This window comes from Bison bison, unplaced genomic scaffold (assembly GCF_000754665.1).
Source record: "Bison bison bison isolate TAMUID 2011002044 unplaced genomic scaffold, Bison_UMD1.0 scf7180017864060, whole genome shotgun sequence".
NCBI classification, from domain to species: Eukaryota; Metazoa; Chordata; class Mammalia; order Artiodactyla; family Bovidae; genus Bison; species Bison bison.
The window spans coordinates 727,420-750,742 of record NW_011494632.1 but is presented as its reverse complement, the minus strand read 5'-3'; the positions used below and the strand labels follow the sequence as shown (position 1 = coordinate 750,742).

Below are 23,323 nucleotides of genomic sequence, written 5' to 3'. Positions count from 1 at the left end.
CAGGTCTTTCCCATTCTGTTGTTTTCCTCTATTTCTTTGCATTGACCACTGAGGAAGGCTTTCTTATCTCTCCTTGCTATTCTTTGGAACTCTGCATTCAGATGCTTATATCTTTCCTTTTCTCCTTCGCTTTTCGCTTCTCTTCTTTTCACGGCTATTTGTAAGGCCTCCTCAGCCATTTTGCTTTTTCGCATTTCTTTTCCCAGGGGAAGGTCTTGATCCCTGTCTCTTGTAAAATGTCATGAATGTCCATAGTTCATCAGGCACTCTGTCTATCAAATCTAGTCCCTTAAATCTATTTCTCACTTCCACTGTATAGTCACTGGATAGTAATCCCCAAATCCCCAGTTCCCAGTCCTAAAAGAATATCGTTCAGTGCTAAGGTCTGCATTTGATATGGTTTCAAATACCTGCTATCCAGCCACATTTATGAAAAGGTGGTTATTGAAATGTTATGAAAAATATCCTCATTCCCAATTAATTTCCTTTGCCTATTTTCTCCATGTATAATGACTGTGGGCTTTGCTCCAGCTGGCAACTCAGATTCCAACTCTGAGCCCAGGCATCCTGTAGTCCGCACACCTGGGTTTCAGAACCCTCCTGGGCCTTCAGGCACAGCTCCTCTACTGCTAATTTCACGCTGCACTTTCTTCCTCTCTCTCCTGGGACCACATCTGAGTTGCAGGAAGGACTCAATCTTTCTTTCTCCTGACAAATAGTAAACATGGTTCCACTCACAGCAGCCTCTCCTGTCTGTTCCTCTGTCTGCCACCCACAGTTACAGCCATGACTTCACTTTCATGGGGTCCAGGGACCAGGTCGCCATGAGCCCCCCACTCGGGGGACACAGGTGACTCTGCCTCTGGAGTCACCTAGAGAAGGAAAAGCATCCTCTCCATCTGCTGGGGACCATGAGAACTGCCACGGCACCTCCACAATCTCCTCCAAAGAGGCTCTCCCACTGGTCTTCTGCATTCTAACTCTGCTGGGCCATGGATGCAGATGGCGGGCTGGAGGTCCCACGAACATGACCGCATCAGAGGTCTGTTTCCCAACTCTAGGATGCAGGCATGGTTGTTCTTGGCCTTTGGAACCTCATGGAAACTGATGCAGAAAAAATCCTACTTCAAATTCCTGACATACTGAGCTAAGTTCCAACTCCCCTCCTCCTGTTATTGCCAAAAGAAAATACAATTATAGATTACTTATATAAGTTACATAAGTAAATGTACTATTTACTTAATAATTAAATATAATTAATTAAAATGGTCCTTAATATCAAACAATCAATTATCATGTATATTTTGGATTCTGGCCAGACACAGTCTAAGGACAAAAGACTTTCAAATGTGACAGGTGACTGTGAATTAATATAGGCAGATATTATTAATATATGAAATAAGCTATGCAGGCTCTTTAAAGTAGAAATTTAAGAATTTTCACATGAGGTAGGATTTCAGAATTATGAGCATTATCAATTAGAATTTTAATAACTTGGCTTTTTAATTAAATACAAATTTTCTATTACACTTAATAATTGAATGAACCATTGATCATTTTGACATAAAGAGCTAATAAAAACTATTTCAAAAACTTTTCATTTCTGATGTGAAGCACTTAGAATAGCATGTAAAAGAGAGTAGAGAATCATGTCGTAATCAATGCTATTCCTCCCCCTGCAAGGTCACTGTAAACATGTTTCTGCTATCTACAAGGAAGTCTTATTTTAATATTCCCATTCAAGTAGGTTTTCCTGTAAAACATTACACAATTTTGAAAGGTTATTTGTGCAATATTGCTTAGAAATAGGTCTCCAAAGACAGACAGACAAATATGTGCAGAGAAAACAATTTGAAGTTCTGTAAACCAATCTTCTGGAACCCAGGGAAATAGAACAATGAACCACACCCATAATCCACCTCACTGCATGGTGACTTAATGCCCACACAGGTTTTACAGATCCTGTGTGCTTCTATAACAGAGGCTTAGAAGAAATACCGCTATGTTCTGTCATCAGAAGATGACAGAAGATATTGACTCATAGCTATGTATGGCATTTATATGTATGTAAAGTATTTTGCCTTGAATCTGTGTCTTAGCACAGAATAAGTGGTAAGGTTTATAGGTGCACAGGGAAGATGCTCAAAATGTACAACACAGAATAAACAGTACTGATGAACTTATGTCCAAAGCAAAAACAGAGACACGGACATAGAGGACAAACCTTTGGATACCAAGGGTGAGGGGGAAAGGGTGGAAGGAACTGGAGACGGTGACTGACATGTACACACTACTCTGTATAAAATAATTACGAGTGAAAACACACTGTGTAGCACAGGGAACTCTACCTAGTACTCTGTGGTGACCTAAATGGGAAGGAAACCCCCAAAAAGAGAGGATATAGGCATACATACGTATGGGATCACTGGGCTTCTCAAGTGGCTCAGTGGTAAAGAATCCACCTGCCACGCAGGAGATGTGGGTTTGATCCCTGGGTTGGAAGAATCCTTGGAGAAGGAAATGGCAACACACTCCAGTATTCTTGCCTATGAAATCTCATGGGCAGAGGAGTCTGGCCAGCTACAGTCCATGAAGTTGCAAAAGAATCAATACAACTTAGTGACTAAACAACAACACAGATATACATATAGTTGATCCATTTTTCTGTACAGTAGAAACTGACACAGCAGAGTAAAGCAACTAAACTCCTACTAAAAAAAAAAAAAAAAGAAACTCCTATTCTAAAAAAGAGACAGAAAAACGAGTAATTGAATGAGTTAAATGATTCACTTTTTAAAAAATAAAATTAGAAACTGCAAGCCAGTTAAGAGTCATAGAGAAATCATTTTCTTTTTACTCTAAGTTGGAAGTTTGCTTAAGGTTTGTGAAATCCCAGAATAGAACATTATAAATGCACTCAAAGTACTAATGACTGTACCTTTTATTTAGAATTAACTATAGGACTACTACCATTCCATCGATAATTCAGAGCTGCCTAGACACACCTAATGTTGCTAAGCAAAAAGATGCATAATAATTCCAGGAAGAAATTAAAGGGATTTGTCTTTATCTTGGATATTTTGATTACAGCTTCAAAGGTCAGTTTTGCCTTTATCATACAATTCTTATTCTAACCAATGCAATCTATTTTAGTATTACTAAAGTTTTGGTCACCTAGCCTTAGTGATGCTAAATACTATTTTAGTCTGAAAAATTTTGAATCCTCTGGAATCAAAAAAACATAGACAAAACTAACAAAGATGAATTATACTTCTGGTAATTACAAACAGTGCTTGTATGAACATTTTGTTCTGTATTTTGGTAAACATGTCCACATGTTTCTGCTTAGTATCTATACATAGGAATAGAATGCCTGAGTCATAGGGTGTACGGATTTTCAGTTTCAGGAGACACTGATAAGCGGCTTATCAAATGGTGCTGCCTATATGGACTTTCACCAACAAAGAATGAAACTGTACCTGTTCACATTCTCACGAACACCTAGTATTTCCCTCTCACTTCCACTTTAGCCACTCTGTTGAGTTATAATAGTGTCCCACTGTCATTTTAATCTGTATTTCCTTGACGAGTAATGAAGTCAATCATCTTTAAATACAGCTCTGGCCTTTTGGCTGCCATCATTTGGGCATATTCAATTATGCTGTTTGCCTTTTTCCTAATGATTTCTAAACGTTTCTTATATATTCTCCATAAAATCTTTATTAGGGTGTGTGTGTGCGTGCATGTGTCTATTTATTTGGAAACAACACAAACATCTACAAAAAGTAGAGAAAAATAAAGGACAGTGATTTCTATCGTGAACTATTATGCAGCAATGAAAAATGGTTGAACTCTTGCTACATTTAACATTGTGGATCAATCTTACATATATTTACAGGATTATTCCATTTATCATACTTCAAAAATGGGCAGACAATAAGTGGCTTCTAACTTGACAATATTCTATTTCTAAATCCAGGTTCTGGTTACATAGTTACATGTGAACACTTAAGCTGCGTGCTTAAGATTGCACTTTTCTATATGCAAACTACACTTCAAAAATGTTTAAAAACAATAACACACAAACAATTTTGTCACATTCTGTTATTTACAAAGAATGCATTCCTTGTTATTTACAAAGTATTTCAATGAGTTTTAAGTCCTAGGAAAAGCCTACAATAAACCTAATATATGTTTCTTAAAAACATACAAAGTGAAGTCAAGATAAAGTGTTCTTACTGGTGAGGGCAACAACTAGAAAACCACAAACATGGTGGTAAGGAAGTTCATGAGAAGACTTGGACTGGAAATCAGAAGTCTATGTTCCCCTCTGGCTTTTGGCCAGGGCTATGCTCTTGGCAAAAAAAAATCTTACCTCCTGGGACCCCAGCATTCTTATCTCCTAGATAAACAGGATAAACTATGAGATGTACCCAATGACCAAAAAAATGAGCCACAATACCCACCAGAGAGTATCACTGGAATATCACTGACTAATCTTATGACCTTAAGAAACACATGCCACAAGTTGCTCATGTGTAAAGGGAGGGTGCCACTGCCTGTTGTATAAACTCAGTTGAGAATCTGCCCAGCTCTGAGTCTCACACATAGCTCACAGTGCCGGCCTGGCACAGATAGGTGGGACATGTGTTGTACTCACCCCAGTCCTAAAATCCTGAATCTTAGGAGAATATGTACAATAAAGTGACACAGGTATTGTTTAGCTGTAAAATTAGGTTTTCTGTCTCTAAAAATTAGCTTAAGTCATGATAGAATAAGAGCTAGAATCATATAAAATATGCAAAACCCCCTTGAGCTCTTTCAAAGAAACTCAATATCACAAACACAGGCAGTCCACCTTATAGAATGTTTAGGGTTCAAAAGATAATTTCATACACAATGTCAAATTATATTGTCAGATAAACACTGTAAATCAGTTCATCATTTCTATTTTACAGATAAGAGAACTGAGCACAGGTGGGGCAAAAGAAAGGTCACAAATGTATTAAGTGATCCATCCCAGAATAGTCCCTTCATACTCAAGACAATGGTGTTCCCACATATTAAACCTCCAGAGCAAACTTCTCTTCCAGTGACTATGAAAAATTCATTAATTCTTTTGGCAGTTCTTTCATTTTACAGATCAAGACTATTAAGGTCCAGAGCAATTTATCTGAGGACACAAAGAAAGTTAGTGACAGAGTGAACCCCATTTTCCTGAATTTCAATCCCATTCTTCCTCTTTTGTATCAATTCAATTAATTCCACATTAATATCTGTCCACTTTAATATGCACATTAATAAAGATGAGATGATCAAGGTGAATGTCTGGGACAGAATAGAAGATGTTTAAGCCCTTTCTCATGAAAGGCTAGGTGCAGAGCTAAGGAAGGTTGACAGCAGAGCTAGCTTGATATATTAATGCTGAGGTCCAGAGGAAGTTACAAATAATTAACTGGAACTCACAAGAGTAACTATACCTGGAGATAAGGATGTGTGCATAACCCACAGATACAGGTAGAACTTAGGGGGAAAGTGTTAAGGAAATAAAAGGACCAAGGATGAACCTCTAGCAGCACTGAGGATATGGATATCTGGTAAAATCCACTATTTCTTAACAGACATAATGGAATAGCCAGGGAAGGTGTCTAACCAGATACATGCTGGAAGGCAAATTGGGACTGGTGGGGGACATGGTCATTTCAGGACACAGAAGACAAACATTGCTACTGCGAAGTCACTTCAGTCATGTCAGACTCTGCAACCCCATAGATGGCAGCCCACCAGGCTATGCCGTCCCTGGGATTCTCCAGGCAAGAACACTGGAGTGGGTTGCCGATTCCTTCTCCAATGCATGAAAGTGAAAAGTAAAAGTGAAGTCGCTCAGTCATGTCTGACTCTTCGTGACCCCATGGACTGAAGCCTACCAGGCTCCTCCGTCCATGGGATTTTCCAGGCAAGAGTACTAGAGTGGGTTGCCACTGCCTTCTCCTAGACAAACATTAGTCCTTGTCAAATTATAAGGTCTCAAAATAAATTTAGCATATTTTCTTTAAAGGGACAAAATTAATATCTTCATCAAAATACAGAATGGCTGGACTTCCCTCGTGGTCCAGTGGCTGAGAATCTGCCTGCCAATGTAGGAGATGTGGGTTCGATCCCTAGTCCAGGAAGATTCTACATGCCATGAGGCAATGAAGCCTGTGTGCCACAACTACTGAGCCCTTGCCCTAGAGCCCATGTTCTGCAACGTCACCCCAATAAGAAACCTAAGCACTGAAACTAGATTAGTCCCTGCTCCCTGCAATTAGAGAAAGCTCACACATAACAACAAATAAGTAAATAATGAATAAATAAATTAAGGAAAAAAGACAATGGGACAGGAGTCAATGTGAATAGGAGAATTAATGAGGTTGTATTGCTTCCTTTGTTACAACAGTAATGTCTGGCTTTTGTAATTCAAAGCAATTCAAGTAAAAAAAAGAAAAAAAATAGTGAATTAGAACTGAGAATGATCTCAATGATCCCCCTTCATGGATCACTGCTTTGCTGTGGCTAAGGGGTTTGTGTAATTTGATGAAGCTATGAGGCATGCCATGTAGGGCTAACCAAGATGGATGGTCATAGTGGAGAGTTCTGACAAAACATGATCCACTGGAGCAGGGAATGGCAAACCACCCCAGTATACCTACCATGAGAACCTCATGAACTGTATGAAAGGACAAAGATATGACAACGAAAGATATGACAACTTCCCAGGTTGGAAGGTGTCCAATATGCCACCGGGGAAGAACGGAGGAGAACTACTAATAGCCCCAGAAAGAATGAAGTGGCTGGGCCAAAGCAAAAACGATGCTCAGTTGAGGATGTCTGATGATGAAAGTAAAATCTGATGCTGCAAAGAACAGTATTGCATATGAACCTGGAATGTTAGGTTACTGAATCAAGGAAAATTGGATGTGGTCAAACAGGAGATGGTAAGAATAAACATCAAGATCTTGGGAATCAATGAACTAAAATGGATGGCATTGGATGAATTTATTTCAAATGACCATTATATCTACTGTATAGAATATATAGTAGTATATATTCTATATAGTATACTATATAGTATGAAGTGAAGTGAAATGAAGTCGCTCAGTCGTGTCCGACTCTTTGTGACCCTGTGGACTGTAGCCTGCCAGGCTCTTTTGTCCATGGGATTCTCCAGGCCAGAGTACTGGAGTGGGTTGCCATTTCCTTCTCCAGGGGATCTTCCCAACCCAGTGATTGAACCCGGGTCTCCTGTTTTGCAAGCAGATGCTTTATCCTGAGCCACCAGGGAAATAGCATATAGTAGAGTAGTATATATATAGAATACATAGTGGGCAAGAATCCCATAAAAGAAATGGAGTAGCCCTCATAATCAACAAAAGAGTATGAAATGCAGTACTTGGGTGCAACCTCAAAAATAATAGAATGATCTCGGTTCATTTCCAAGGCGAGCCATTCAACATCACAGTAAGCCAAGTCTATATCCCTATTACTGATGCCAAAGAAGCTGAAATTCATTAGTTATATGAAGACCTAGAAGACTTCCTAGAACAGCAAAAAAAAAAAAAAAGATATTCTATTCATCATTGGGGACTGGAGTGCAATAGTAGGAACTCAAGAGATACCTGGAGTAACAGACAAGTTTGGCCTTGGAGAACAAAATGAATCAGGGCAAAGGCTAATTGAATTCTGCCAAGAGAAGCCATTGGTCATAGCAAATACCTCTTTTCAGCAACACAAGAGACAACTTTACATGTGGACATCACCAAATGTTCAATACCGAAATCAAATTGATTATATTTTTCGTAGCCAAAGATGGAAAAGCTGTATACAATCAGCAAAAACAAGACCCGGAGCTGACTGGGGCTCAGATCATCAGCGTCTCATAGCAACATTCAGGCTTAAACTAAAGAAAGCAGAGAAAATCACTATGCCAGCCAGATACGACTTAAGTCAAATCCCCTATGAATATGCAGTGGAGGTAACAAATAGATTCAAGGGATTAGAACTTGGAGAAAGTGTGCCTGAATAACTATGGATGGAGCTCCGTAATACTGTACAAGAAGTAGTAAACAAAACCATCCCAAAGTAAAAGAAAAGCAAGAAGGCAAAGTGGTTATCTGAGGAGGCCTTACAAATAGCTAAAGAAAGAAGAAAAGTGAAAAGCAAGTGAGAAAGGGAAAGGTATGTCCAAGTAAATGCAGATGTCCAAAGAACAGCACAGAGAGACAAGAAGGCCTCTTCAATGAACAGTGTGTAAAACAAGAAGAAAACAACAGAAGGGGAAATACTAGAGATCTCTTCAGGAAAATTGGAAATATCAAGGGAACGTTTTGCCCAAAGATGGGCACAATAAAGGACATCATGGGAAAGACCTAGTAGATGCTGAAGAGATCAAGATATGCTGATGATGCCACTCTAATGCCAGAAGATGCAGAGGAGCAAAAGTGCCTTGTGGTGAGGGCAAAGGAGGAGCGTGGAAGAGCAGGCTTAAGACTAAATTAAAAAAAAAAAAAGACTAAATATTAAAAAAAGCCAAGATTATGGCACCTGGCCCCATTACTTCATGGCAAATAGAAGGAGAAAATGTGGATGCAGTGACAGACTTCCTCTTCTTGGGCTCTAAAATCACTGCAGATGGTGACTGCAGCCATGAAATCAGAAGACGATTGCTTCTTGGCAGGAAAGCTGTGACAAACCTGGACAGTATGTTGAGAAGCAGAGACTTTACTCTGCCAACAAAGAACCGTATAGTCAAGGCTATAGTCTTCCCAGCGGTCACATACGGTTGTGAGAGCTGAATCGTAAAGAAGGCAGAATGCCAAAGTGGTGCTGGAGAAGAGTCATGAGAGTCCTTTTGGACAGCAAGGAGATCAAACCAGTTAATCTTAAGGGTTAACGGGACACTCATTGGAAGGACTGATGCTAAAGCTGAAGTTCCAGTATTTTGATCACCTAATGCAAAGAGCTGACTGATTGGAAAAGTCCCTCATGCTGGGAAAGATTGAGAGCAGAAGAAGAGGGCATCAGAGCATTAGATGGCTGGGCGGCATCACCGATGCAATGGACTTGAACTTGGGCAAACTTTGGGAGATGGTGAGGCTAGAGAGGCCTAGCGTGCTTCAGTCCACGAGGTCGCAAAGAGTTGGATACAACTGGGCAGCAGAACAACAGAGCTGAGAAAGGAGAAGCTGCTGTGGGCTGTCAGTTTAAGAAGTGTGACAATGAACACAGGCGAAGAAACAAAGTTGATGAAACAGGAATATAAAAACTACTCACTTTTAATATTTTAAATGACAGTGAATGAGGATCTACTGTATAGCACAAAGAACTCTGCTCAGTGTTATGTGGTAGCCCAGACGGGAGGGGAGTTTAGGGGAGAATGGACACATGTATATGTACGATTAAGCCCCTTTGCTTTTCACCTGAAAATATCATGATGTTGTTAATTGGCTATACCCAAACAGAAATTAAAAGTTAAAAAAAAAAAAAACTACACACTTTTTTTTTTTCAGGTAGGCAAAACTTCAGCATATTTTTAAGCCCTTGGAAAAAGGAGCCAAAGAAGAGAAGATGATGACACATGGTAGAGCCAAGTGTGGTGATGGGGAAGTCTCAGAGGCGTGGGGGGTGGAATCAAAGACTCTTCGTCTAGGTCAGGAGGCAAGAAGAAGAGAAAGGATGATGCCATAGGCAGCTTTGGAGGGAAGAAGGAGGGGTTTGGGGTGCAACTGTCCAGTGACTTCTATTTTTTTTTTCCTTTAAAGTTGAATTTCACACTGTAGGCAAGGACTGAAAGGGGTGTTGATCAAGGACTGAAACTGCTGTTAGGAAAAGAGAACAATGGAGCCACTAAGAGCCAAGTAAATGTGGAGGCCCCGCAATGAAGACCCAGAAAAGGCGAGATCAACACACAAAACAAACCAATGGAGATTCCAAGCAACATTTGTAAAATGAAAGAAAAATATTATAGACATTCTAATCCAATAAATTTGGAACTTCTAGGAGATATCAAAGAATGCTGCAGTAAGACCTTGGGGATGTCTCAGCTGCAGGGTCCATGGTATAACTCAGAGCTCAACAGTGATGCACAAAAGGCAGCAAATCCACTCACTAAAGGTGGGCCTATTCTCTTTGGTTACTCTCAGGCTCAGAGTCCTAAATTTCCCTGAATCCCGAATCATCATGAATTCCTACCACTGTCTTCTCACAGGAGGACTAATACAGGTCAGATATTTCACATTCTTTAACAGAGTCTATTAGTGATTTAATCAGTGTTTTGCTATTATTCCAATCAGAGCTCTGAGAAATGTAATTTCCTATTTACATCATTTCTCAGAGGAGCTATTTATATGTACATAAATTTGAAAAATTTGCTTTATGAATTCTATGTGTAAATTTCCATAAAATGTCTGGGCCAGAGGAACTCATTTACGAAGAGTTCTCTGTTCTCAGGAGGACAGCAGTGATGTGCCTTTTTCAGGTAGTAGCATAAGGAGAATACAGGAGACTTATGCAAAGCTACTGCATCCTTTACTGCATTATAGAAAGTATTCACCTCCAAAAGAAAACAAAAAAGCAAGCACAAGACATAAGTTTGTAAGTCAAATTCCACAATTTGATCATTATAACTTGTAAAGAATTACAGAGCTAAGAACGGTGACTATTCACCTTGGACACATGTCATTCTTCGATTTGGGAGGACAGTTACATACCTGTATTTTGCTAAGTCAAATCTGCAATCATATCCCTTAGTAATTAACTTGCTTAAGAAACAGAATTTTGTATATTCTCTTTCCATTTTTTAGGCTTGATTGGTTCTAAATCAGAAAACAAAAAGATTGTGACAAAAAAAATAGCCCTGAATATTAAGTTACCAAAACAATCATAAATAAAACAGGATTGTAGCACAATAGATAGAATTGGAATAAATAAATGAAATGAGGAGACTACTGAGATAAAATTTTTCACCATGCAATGAGAAAATTGAGACCAAGATTAATTAAATGACTTACTGAAAATTATAAAGCCTATCAGCAACAGTTCTGAGATACAGCAGGGCTCTTTCTCTCCAATTACAGTGCTTTTTCCATCAAGATTAAACAGAAATACAGAGGGAATTTAAATAGCACATGTTCCAAGTACTTCATCTCTAAATACGGCCCCAGGGAGCCACTGAATTAATTTATGATTAACTTATGATTTTTCTATATACTCAGTCACCTGTTTGATTCCATTTGATTAAGTCTTAAAGACTATGAAACTATATATATATATATAATTTATGAAATTATATATATAATTTCATATGAAACTACATATTCATATCTATATTCTATATAAGAAACTATATAAACTGTATTTATATATACACATACACTTTCATAAAGTATATATGCATTTCATAAAGTATATATATATATTTAAATATATATATATTCTGCCTACATGAAAATTCTTTGCATAAGAGCTTCATTTACGCTTACTAAGTTAAAGTGTATATACTATAATGAAAGTGGAGAGAGTGCACCATCTCATCTCAAGTATTTGTAATTTAGCTAAAGAGTTAACATAATATAAACGTTTCAATCAGAAAATAAAAGCTATCATATAAAGAGTAATAATATTAAATCTAATCGAGTGTCAAAACATACAAGATAAACAAAAAGGATTCTAAGAGATCAAGAAGTTTAATTTTAGTTTTAATCATAAAGTCTAATCAAGCTTCCCAGTGACACTTGGTCTGGTTGTTGTCCCTAGTCAAGCATGTTCATCACTCTGGTAGCAAAGAACCACCCAAGGAAATTCACTTTTTCTTTGGATAGTTATATCCTAAACCGTAAAACTGAAATGTCTTCTTCTATGTTTCTCTCTCTGGTCTTGGTTCTGTAACGTGAGGTCTAAATACAAACTCCTCATCTATTCTTAAAGAAAAAATTCAGAGTACAATCGATCAAACCACAGACTTTCATGTTCCAGCAAACCCTGATCATGGTTCTTGGAAGAAATTCTCATGTAAATCCAACCCTCATAAACAACAGCAGCCAGAATTCCACACAAGGTTCCAGTTATGATATACGCGCCAGGAAATTAACACTCTTTTCTATCTAAACACTGTATTCTATCAAGGTCCAAGAACTCAATTTATTAACAACTTCAGCATGCTGTTAATTTGTATTACTATTTTTCTCAATGGAAATGTCTAATCATTTTACAAGTTTCATAAGGCAAGGCAAGGTAATATGATGAACTTATTCACAAAACAGAAACTCACTCATAGACATAGGAAACAAACATGGCTACCCAGCGGAAAGGTAGGAGGAGAGATAAATTGGGAGTTTGATATTAACAAATACTACTATATATAAAATAAACAAGGACCTCATGTACAGCACAGAGAACTATAGTCAATATTCTGTAGTAATCTAAATGGGAAAATAATTTGAAAAGGAATATATTATATATATGTATATATATATAATACATACACATACATATAAGTCACTTTGCTGTATACCTGAAACTAACACAACATTGTTAATCAACTATACTCCAATATAAAATACACTTTTTTAATTTCATAAAGCAAAGAAATATCTGAGATGTACCTGGAAGGGCTGCATAGATTAAGCAGGAAGTTGTCATCCTAACCAAAAGCCTGTCTAAGCATAAGTGGCAGACTGGCGTTAATGACAGACTGACCTTTCTGAGACAAGAAAATAGTTTTATATAAAGTTCTGCATGTAAATCAGAGAGGCCTTTCAAAGTCATAATGAAAAGTCTGCCCTGGATCCATGAAGGAATAAGACAACATTGTGGGTCTGGAACATAAGATTAACAAGATGAAAATGGAAACAATATATAAGGCAAATAATAATGAGCAGAGAAAAAATACAGTAAATAAGTACGAAGCTATTGTAGCAAATAAGTTGAACATGATGGTAAGCACAGATGCAATGAATAGGACAGACATAGGAGATCACTTTAAGAGAAAACAGGTTCCATTTAAATTTCATGCCCAAATAACTAAAATAACAAAGAAGCTTACTTTAAAACCTAGGGAATTATTTGTAAAAGGAAGATCATTAATTCAACTGACTGCAAAATAATTGCATGCCATTAAATTAGAACCGTTCAATAGCTAGTAAGAAAATACATAACTGCCCATTGACGAAAAATTTGTTCTACTTTGTTACGGTGATAATAATATAGGCAATTTTCAATTGCATCCATTGTACATGCTCTCAATACTCTTTATAAATCAGCATTTCATCTTTCTTGCCAATGTATTTATCTTGAACATCCCCATTAGGTAGTTAGAAAATGGAAGTAAACAAAAATCAACCCATTACATTAATAACTATTAATTATTAATTACTATTAATTAATGCATAGTAGGCAAGAAAATCAGAATAGGAAGAAAACGGCTAACATTATTTAGGAAACACACAATGGCTTTAATTATTCACAGTAATCCAACCCTCCTTACTACACAGAACTGATGTATATAGATGCTATCATTAAATGGTACGACAGCTCTCTCCAGGAGACAAAAAATTCTCGAACACATTTATACACACATAACTTTCTCAGATTGTGAACAAACTAGTAAAAAAAAAAGTCATACTGTTTCCCATTACACACAGAGAGAACCATAAATCTTTATGCCATGATTTTAAAGCTAGAGTGCCAACGGTCTGAGGGCTTCCCAGGTGGCTCGGTGGTAAATAATCTGCCTGCTAATGCAGGAGACATAGGAGATATGGGTTCAATCCCTAGGTCAGGAAGATTCCCTGGAGGAGGAAATGGTAACCCACTCCAGTATTCTTGCCTGGAGAATCCCATGGACAGAGGAGCCTAGTGGGCTACAGTCCATAGATTTGCAAAGAGTAGGAGATGACTGAGCATGCATGCACCAACAGTTTGACAGAAAGATCATTAAGAAGATAAAATAAATACATGCAAACATGACTACACACTCAGAAATAACAGCAGCCCTCACAAGTATCAAGTAAGGGCTTCTTAGGCTTCTTCACACCTAAGATAGAAATATGGGCCCAAAATGGGAGAAGTGAAAGTCTCTCAGTCATGTCCAACTCTTTGCGATCCCATAGACCATACAGTCCATGGAATTCTCCAGGCCAGAATACTGGAGTGGGTAGCCTTTCCCTTCTCCAGGGGATCTTTCCAACTCAGGGATTGAACCCAGGTCTCCTGCACAGCAGGTGGATTCTTTACCAGCTGAGACACAAGGGAAACCCAACAAAACCGGAGTGGGTAGCCTATCCCTTCTCCAGCAGATCTTCCAGACCCAGGAATCAAACCGGGGTCTCCTGCATTGCAGACAGATTCTTTATCAACTGAGCTATCAGGGAAGCCCAAGAAAGGAGATATCAAATGTAGCTTGCAAGCATATTAGTTATACCTATAGTGAGCGAGTAGGTGAAATTCAAACACTCCTTCGTTAACAGTAGAAGGTTCCCTAACTCAGTGATGCCAAAAAAGGTAGTATGTACCAAGAGGTTATGATCTGGCCAAATTCAGTATTAAAAAGTGTTATTATGTCTGCCATGAGCACAAATAAACATGATAAATCATGTTTTGGTTTTGGTTGTGATAGTTTTATTTTGTTTTGCTTTTGCTTATTCAATCAAGAATTCTGGAAGTATATTTTAGAAAGTTCTGGTTTCATGTACAATAGAGATATAAATACAAATCTATAAATCTATGCCTCCTTCTTATCAATTATGGCAGGCATTCATTAGATAATTTAAATTTGTCATCTGTCAATCACTATTTCTTGAAATTAATAGTAGCTTAACATGCTTATTCCAGGAAAAAAGATTGTGTGGTTTTAAAAGATACTAAAAAAAATCTGATTACTCATGAAATTTCAAGAAGAAATGCTACCACTGAAAGTTAAATCCTTATTATTAGACCAAGATATATTTATTTTATATGGTAGAGCTTTCCAAGACAATGCACCAAAAATAGCAGCTGATCTATTTAAGTCTGGATGGAGATAAAATTTTTAAAAGATGATTCTGTATCATTCTACTATTGGATAGTCTTAAGGCTATCATCACATACAATATATTAGAATCAAAGAATCTTTAGAATCTCACAAAATGAAATGTCCATAAATACTGCCATCTGGCCTAACCACCCATTCAACGCTCAAACTTTCTATAAAATATACTGCCAAGCAATTATCCCCCATGGCTGAGTGATTGGAGTCACTGGGAACTCTACTATCTCCCTGCCTAGGCAATTATATCTGGCAGACTGCTATTAGAAAATTCTTCCTAATTTGGAGCCAAAATTATCCCTCTTCGTGTCTTCTGTTCATTAGTCCTTGTTTTAACTACTGGTGCCAAGCAGCAAAAACTTTCTCATCTAAATCAAAATTTTTCAAAAAATTGAAGACAACTGTCAAATACCTCAGTTCTTTTAGCTCTTCCAAATATGACATTATGGTAATTACTTCAACTATTCTTATTTCTCTCCCCTGAAAGTACCGACTAGCACAGTACAGAAATCTCTGTAAAGCTTGCTATAAATAACTGAATTATTTTAAGTGAAGTAATATGCTTAACACAGAATTAGTAAAATATTAACACTAATTTCTTTCTTAAGTAACTAAATATAGTTATATACAGCTGAGAAAGACATGGAAAGATAAAGTATATAGTTACTCATCTGTATCATGTGTATTCTAATATACTATTCTACTCTATTATACTATATTATGTTACATAATGCTTCATCTGTATCATGGTTACAATGTTAACATACTGGTTACAATATTAATATATTATAAATAGGGCTTCCCTGGTAGTTCAGGTAGGAAAGAATTTGCCTGCAATGCAGGAGATCCTGGTTCAATTCCAGAGTCAGGAAGATCCCCTGGAGAAGGAAACAGCTATCCACTCCAGTATTTTGGCCTTAGAATTACACAGACAGGAGCCTTGTAGTCCATGGGGTTGCAAAGAGTCAGACACAACAGAGCACCTTTCACTTTCTTTTTTTTTTAAACAATATTAATAGCATCTAACATTTTTTCCATTTGCTCTCTGCCAAACTATGCTTTCCCCATTCTATATACTTGGACACATGTTTTCTGAAACAAAGTGCAGTTTATACTTCAATTTTGTTAGATTCAGCCCCTCATTTTGGCCCTTCAAGACCATGAAAAGTGAAAGTGAAAGTTAAGTTGTTCAGTCGTGTCTGACTCTTTGCGACCCTGTGGACTGTAGCCCACTAGGCTCCTCCATCCATGGGATTCTCCAGGCAAGAATACTGGAGTGGGTTGCCATTTCCTTCTCCAGGGGATCTTCTCGACCCAGGGATCGAACCCAGGTCTCCTGCATTGCATGCAGATGCTTTAACCCCTGAGCCACCAGGGAAGCTCATTCAATACCATATTAGATCCTAATTCTATCTCACATATTCACCATCTATTTCATTTGAGTGTTTCCCTTGTACAGTCTTATTTTCCCATTGGTAAAGATGTTTAACATGATGAGGCCAAACTTTCATCAGGAAACATCATGCAGGTTGAAATGCTGTACTAGCTACCTAGTTGTTAACTAATTTTCCCTATACTCAGACTGTAGGTCAAATACTATCCACAGAGATCTATACATTATTTTCCAGCACTATAAAAAAAATCTAGATACAATGACATAAGTTATTCAAAGATCTGATGTTTGTATTCATTTTTTAAACAAATGTTTTTTCCATGTACATTTTGTACCTGGCATTATGTCAATCTCTGGTGACCAAGTCAGTAAGATGATGCCCTCAAGGAGCTTACAGTCTAGTAGGCAAAGCACACAATTACAGGTGATATCATCGGATAGCCTTATAAACGGGACAGGCAATTAGGGAACCACAAAGGAATAGAGTGTGATTATAGAAATCAGATTGTTAGGCTTAGGAAAGGTCTCCCAGAGCAAACAGCAAGGTTTGTGTTGAATTGACTTTGAGGTCATTATAGAACAGTTAGATTGAAATGTTGGATGTGTGGGTGTGGTGCTTTCTAGACAAATCTGGGCTGGACACACAAAAGTCAACAGTGAAAACAATATTTGCAGTTGTGGATTTGAATAAGAGCACTGAGTCAGAAGTTAATGAAAGAAGGAACTCTCTGGCATTTTGGTAAAATGGAAGAATATTTCAGAGGTCTGAAACATCAAGTGTGTATGAGACTTGAGTAAGGGTGTGGGCTGGATGGGGAGATAGAGCTGGGGGAGTCAGAGGCCAGTTCAGCAGGAGTTCTGTGAGAACCCTTTCCAGAAGGCTATGGGATCCCTAAAAGGGCTCTAAGCATTGGAATGACTTGAGTAGATTGAAGAAAATACACTCTAGGGTTGATGTGGGGTAGGAATTGATGAAGGACAAGAAGCAAGGAGACTAATAAAGTGAAAGGAGACTAATACAGGCAAAACAGGTGAGAGGAGGAGAGAAAGCAGGGTCATGATAGCGATGGGAGTGACTCACACACTCCTAACATTGTGCAGACTCTGACCTTGGAGTCTGGGTGACGAATGACTGGATTTGAGAAGCTAAGGTAGAGAGAGGGTCCCAGGTAATCCTGAGGATCTGAGCTTGGATGGAAAAGAATGCAAATGGAAACACCACTTTGGGAAAGGGTGGGGAGGGTTTCAATACTTGGTTTTTATCACTTTAAACTGAGTTTTAAGATCAAGACAGGATTACTAGGTACTAATAGAAAAGTTGGATGTATGAGTATGGCTTGAGCTAAGAGAGGTCTGAGCTAAAATTAGAGCCTGAGGAGGTAATAGTGAATGGATGGAGTTACAGTCAGAGATTTGGACACAACCACTAATGCAGAATATATAGGAAATAAAAAGACCAAAAGATTAAGATCAATGTAAACTTCAACCTATAAAAGAGAAAGCTAAACAGTGTCCAAAGACTTCATCTAAAATATATTTTCTAAGTTTATTTTATATTTATTAATAGAGACTAAATTTCTGAAAATTTTTAACTCAAATTTATCAGGTAGTTTGTCAAGCTGGTACTGCTGCTTTCATTATACACCATAAAAAATGAATAATGGCACAAATTTATGACTGTCAAGCTTCTCAAAACAATGTAGGTTAAAAAAATAATAAAAAGCCAGGAAAAGTCATAAGATTCAAGCTTCACGCTGACCTAGAATATGAAGGGTCCTAAGTTCTTTATTTTTTCTACATTTAAAAACATTTTCCTCCTTATTTCTAATCTTTGGAGGGAAAAGTTAAAAGAGTAAAATGGGAAGTTTTTGCTCATGTTTGCTACATGAACATAACACATTAACTGCGTATATAACATCCAACTCCATTACTCAATTGTATTCCAAAAAAAGTTTAAATAAATGAAGATATCACTGGGCAAGTTTCACCATATTGAAGAGAATATAGTAGTCCACTTAACTTCTTGGTTTTGTGATCTCAAATACTCCTCTTAATCAAGGTGATTAATGTTTAACTTACACAAAATGGGCAAACTGAACTGTATGAGATACAAATAACTTGCATATTCTTTCTCAGCCCATTATTATAACTGAGATTCCAAATCTGGATCTTCAAAAAAATTTAATATAGTGGATCCAATAATAGCCAGGAAAAAACCTTAGTCTTCAGAGGTTTGCTGCTGCTGCTGCTAAGTCACTTCAGTTGTGTCTGACTCTGTGCGACCCCATAGATGGCAGCCCACCAGGCTCCCCCATCCCTGGGATTCTCTAGGCAAGAACACTGGAGTGTGTTGCCATTTCCTTCTCCAATGCATGAAAGTGAAAAGTCAAAGTGAAGTCGCTCAGTCGTGTCCGACTCTTAGAGACCTCATCATGGACTGCAGCCTACCAGGCTCCTCCGTCCATGGGATTTTCCAGGCAAGAGTACTGGAGTGGGGTGCCATTGACTTCTCCCTTCAGAGGTTTAGTGATCATTTAAAATCAAAATTCTTTATAAAATGCTCAAAGAAAAATTATACCAATCTAACTCTCCAAAGTACATCTACTTTTTAATAAGTTGGATTTGGGGCAGCATAGCTATGCCCACTGTTCATAAAGTTTTATTTAGTCTCATTATTATTACACAAAAGTAAGTAATATAATCAAAATTTGACTACTGTGGTTGAGATAGATTTCTCAACATATCTAAAATACTGTGATATGGGCTTACCAGGTATATATTGGGCCTTCCGCTTAGAGATCACCAATATGTGCCAAAGAGAACCTTCAGAGTTTCACTCTTTATCTATCAGATTTAACTTTAAAAATCTGTCTTAACTGTAGACACCCTAAGCATATACAAGTCAGTTCATGTGTGTGTGTTCATTCAGTCTTGTCCAACTCTTTGCAACCCCAGGGACTGCAGCCCACCAGGCTGCCATGTCCATGGAATTCTCTAGGAAGAATACTGGAGTGGGTAGCCATTCCCTTTTCCAGGAGATCTTCCCAACCCAGGGATTGAACCTGGGTCTCCTGCACTGCAGGCAAATCCTTTACCATCTGAGCCAACAGGGAAGCCCTAGGCAATAGAATAATTCTGGGAAGGGGTAAGTCTGTAAGTTGTTCAGTTTTGTCCGACTCTTTGCGACCCCATGGACTGCAGCCTACCAGGCTCCTCTGTCCATGGAATTCTCCAGGCCAGAATACTGGAGTGGGTAGCCATTCCCTTCTCCAGGGGATCTTCCCAACCCAGGACTCGAATAGTCTCCAGCAGGCAGATTCTTTACCAGCTATGCTATCAGGATGCCCTCTAAAAGACTCTTATAAGATACATGATAGTTATAAGGCTTGCAGTTGCCACATTCAGAACTCTGGTTCATGACATTTGATGGGGGGACTGGGTGGGAGAAGGGTGGGGAGACAGGATTCCTATCAGCTTCCTCAGTGATCACAGATGGCTTGACTGATAAACCGAATCACCAGGACTATAAGACAAATACAACAGTTCATGTCAATATGCTATGATTTATCAAATAAAAGGTTAATATAAACACGATCCAAAACAAGACAATGTGTCCTTTTGCTTGGGAAGAGTAAGGCCTGACCATGTCCAGTTCCCTAAAATGCTCATCTCCCAGCTGTTGCACAAAAACTGTATCAGTGAAGATGAGTGACAGAGGCAGGAGGTCACACTCAGCCAGGCAGTTGGGGCCATCCTATCACACCCAGAACCCGGCCCGACATCAGACCGTGTAAACTGGAATAAGCAGAACTGTTATAGTTGTAAACCAGGAGGTACTGCTTAACAGGGAGATTTATGCATGATAAGGCTTTATGTGGGTCACCATACCAGCCCCAGAACTTCTGTCTCACATATTCATACAAACATCCACCCTGAATACAAACTCTAATATCTTTTCTTTAAAAAATACACTTCCTAAAATGTACCTTAAAAATCTTTATGGAATATCTATGAAACTATATAGTCTATATTTAAATAATGATGATGCTGGAATAATGTTACCCCAGACCAATATGGCACTTAAGAAATCTTAATGTAAAAATAATCAGTATCAGCAAATTAGTTTTTATTCCAGATAACTGCATACATTGTAACATTACTACCTAAAAGCACATATTTTGTGAAGGTTATTTATTTATATACCATTATTCACCAGTAATATTAACTCTTTATTTTACAAAATGGAGCCCAAACCACAAAACCTTGCTGGTTTTTTTCTGAGTGGGGAGGGAGTGGGAATTGGACTTAGATTCTTTTTTATAAGTAACTTCAAAATTAATGACATTTTCTAAGAAATATCCTAATTTCTTAATATAAATCTTTTGCCAAAAAAAAAATACACTGAAATAGAAAACTGATCTACTGTGTGAATTTTCTCCTGCCATGCATTAATATGAATTAAATAGACCTTAAAATTATAGTTCCAGCTATATGATTTTTTAATGAATATTCATTTTTAGGAGTTGTTTTTAAAAAGTCAACTTTTTGAACTGGTACTTGCTCAAAACACATAATCTCAGTATCCAAAGAATTCACAGTAAGAAAGAAATAACTTTTTTTCCTACTTTTATAAAAGATGTATAAAATTATATAAGTCCACAGCATGAACAAAACTTGATAAAACTCTACTATTTTCATCTAAAAGCTGAGAACTAGCTTTCATTTACTAAAGCCTTCTTCACTCTGTCACTTTCTACCTATGAAACAAATTGGTACATATTCTGATTGGAATAGTCCTGATGACATGTGTTTTAGTAAACCACTTTACTTTGATAAAAATGCAATAACATCTCTCTGTATAAGAATATAAGACATGAAGGACATACGATGGACATAGGTACTGCTTCTTTTTCCCCTTCCCTTTCTTTGAAGACTTTTCTTTTGAGTAGGCTTCTTCAATACACAAGGAAATTAAAATAAAAAAGGCCACTGCCAATAAAAACTTCATCTTGAAAATTTAAATTTCAGAAGATGGATCTACAAGAAAGAACAAGAAGATATTTACATTCATGAGACAAATGACAATTACATGACTCTTTAAGGATCATGACTGTTACTACCATGGACAGGGCACTTGTACATCATATTCTCACGGCTCCTGGCAAACATCTGTCTTCCGTACATGCACAAACATGAAGGCTTTGTCATATTTTAAGCTTACTAAATATATTATACTCGGTAAAATTTTCTATTCTTCTTTCTCTTCCTTGAAAAAAAAAACTCTGTAAATTGCATCTCTGTAATTACACCTTACTTTATATTTTGTGACTCTCTGTGATGTTTTCATAGTAAAAGTTAGTTTAAAAATTGCTTCATAGAAAATAAGACCCCCATGAGGAGTAAAAAGTAAGTATGTAAAATTTTCTACTATATAGTTTCATAAAATTATAAATTGATACTGAATTACAGAATGTATCAATACACGCTTAGAAAGATAGCTGGAAAGATGTTTACAAGGTGTTAAGATTGTGCTAGTACATTTAAATTTATGTTTTATTTTTTAAATTTCTTCTGTTCTTTGACTTTTGTATGCATATTTTTTTCAAAGACAATATAAACTATTCTCAAGGAAAAAGTTAATTCTAATTATTAAAGGACTGACAGAAATAAAAGAAAAAAAATAGTATCAAAGTTTCACCCTCTAAATTCATGGTCTTTTTTTTATATACATTAAATTTGCAAGTTACTTTTTACCCAAAAAAGGAAGGTGCATAATATTTTAAGTTAGCGTTCTCCTTGTCTACTCAGATGGTACTAACATTTAGCATTCAATAGATGATTTCTGACTCTAGAAATTCTAGGCAACACTGCAAGAAATAAATTAGCAACTATAGTCAGATTCCTCCAAATAATCTTCTTAGCCATATTTTAATAACGTTTTTCACGCTCCAAGAGAATTACATTCTTGCCTATCTGATGCAATAACAACAATAAAAACTTTAAGCATCTTCTAAACACTGGAATATTTAAATCTCTTCCGCATCCTTCATTCCCAAACCATAAATTGTTTCTCCTTCTTGTTTCCTGCCGAGTAAGAGACCGGCCTGTTCCCCAACATTAACTTAATCCCCAACTCCTCATAATTTTGCTTCTCCTGTGGCATGTTTTCCACCAATCTTCTTCCTAGGAACTCTTATTTTCCCACACTTATTCTTCACAGTCCCTAAGCAAGCAGTAAGGGCTTCCTCCCTGGTCTTTCTCCTGAAGACACGACAGAGGGGAATTATCAGGCCCACAGCTGCCCTCAGTCAACTCGCAACACTGGACTTCCTACCCCTCCCCCCACGCCCCAGCCTAGGGGGACATCTGGTGCAGACACCTTGCCCAAGGCCGCAGGTACTGTGCCCACATCTTTGCCCACTCAGCCCCAAGAGCCCAGGAGCCCAGAGGCCCTGGAGGTCTGAGGGTGGAGAAATTCCACCCTGTCTCTCTGTATCCACCTCCCACCTTCCGAAGGGGCTGGCTACAGGGACTGAGGGACCCCTGCAGACCAAAGGACGCCAACTGCGCCTCTGATCCTCCGCTGCCCGCATCCCTCCAGCCGAGCACACCCACACCGCTGACCCGCGGGGATGTGCTCGCCGCCACCACCAGGGATGCTCTCGCCTCCTCCTCTTCTTCCTCCTCCTCGCGCCGCCGCCGCAGTGCCCGGTGCCCCCCCCAGGCCTTGCCGCAGAGGTGCGCATCCCGGGCCCCCCGCGCCGCCCCTTCTCTCGGAGCCGACTTACCTGAGGCGCCCCTCCCGCAGCCCCGGGAGGACGCGCGCTCCGCCGGACGCGCCGGTGCGGGAGGGGGGCCGCGGGGGGAGC

The 23,323-nt window shown here is 38.2% G+C and overlaps 1 protein-coding gene across 2 annotated transcripts in view; it reads right to left on the bottom strand.

Annotated features, from left to right (window-relative positions):
- Positions 1 to 23,307, bottom strand: part of GLRB (glycine receptor, beta) — a 90,556-nt gene extending 67,249 nt beyond the window's left edge. The window contains exons 1-2 of one of the 2 annotated variants that reach the window (XM_010836069.1): positions 23,243 to 23,307; positions 21,341 to 21,491 (exon numbers count right to left, since the gene is read on the bottom strand). In XM_010836069.1, coding sequence (XP_010834371.1) covers positions 21,341 to 21,462 — 122 coding nt within the window. In that variant the 5' untranslated portion in view covers positions 21,463 to 21,491; positions 23,243 to 23,307. Of the gene's footprint in view, positions 1 to 21,340; positions 21,492 to 23,078; positions 23,168 to 23,242 lie in introns of those variants that run through there. The other variant, XM_010836070.1, reaches the window with a different exon arrangement.
- Positions 23,308 to 23,323: the final 16 nt, after the last annotated feature.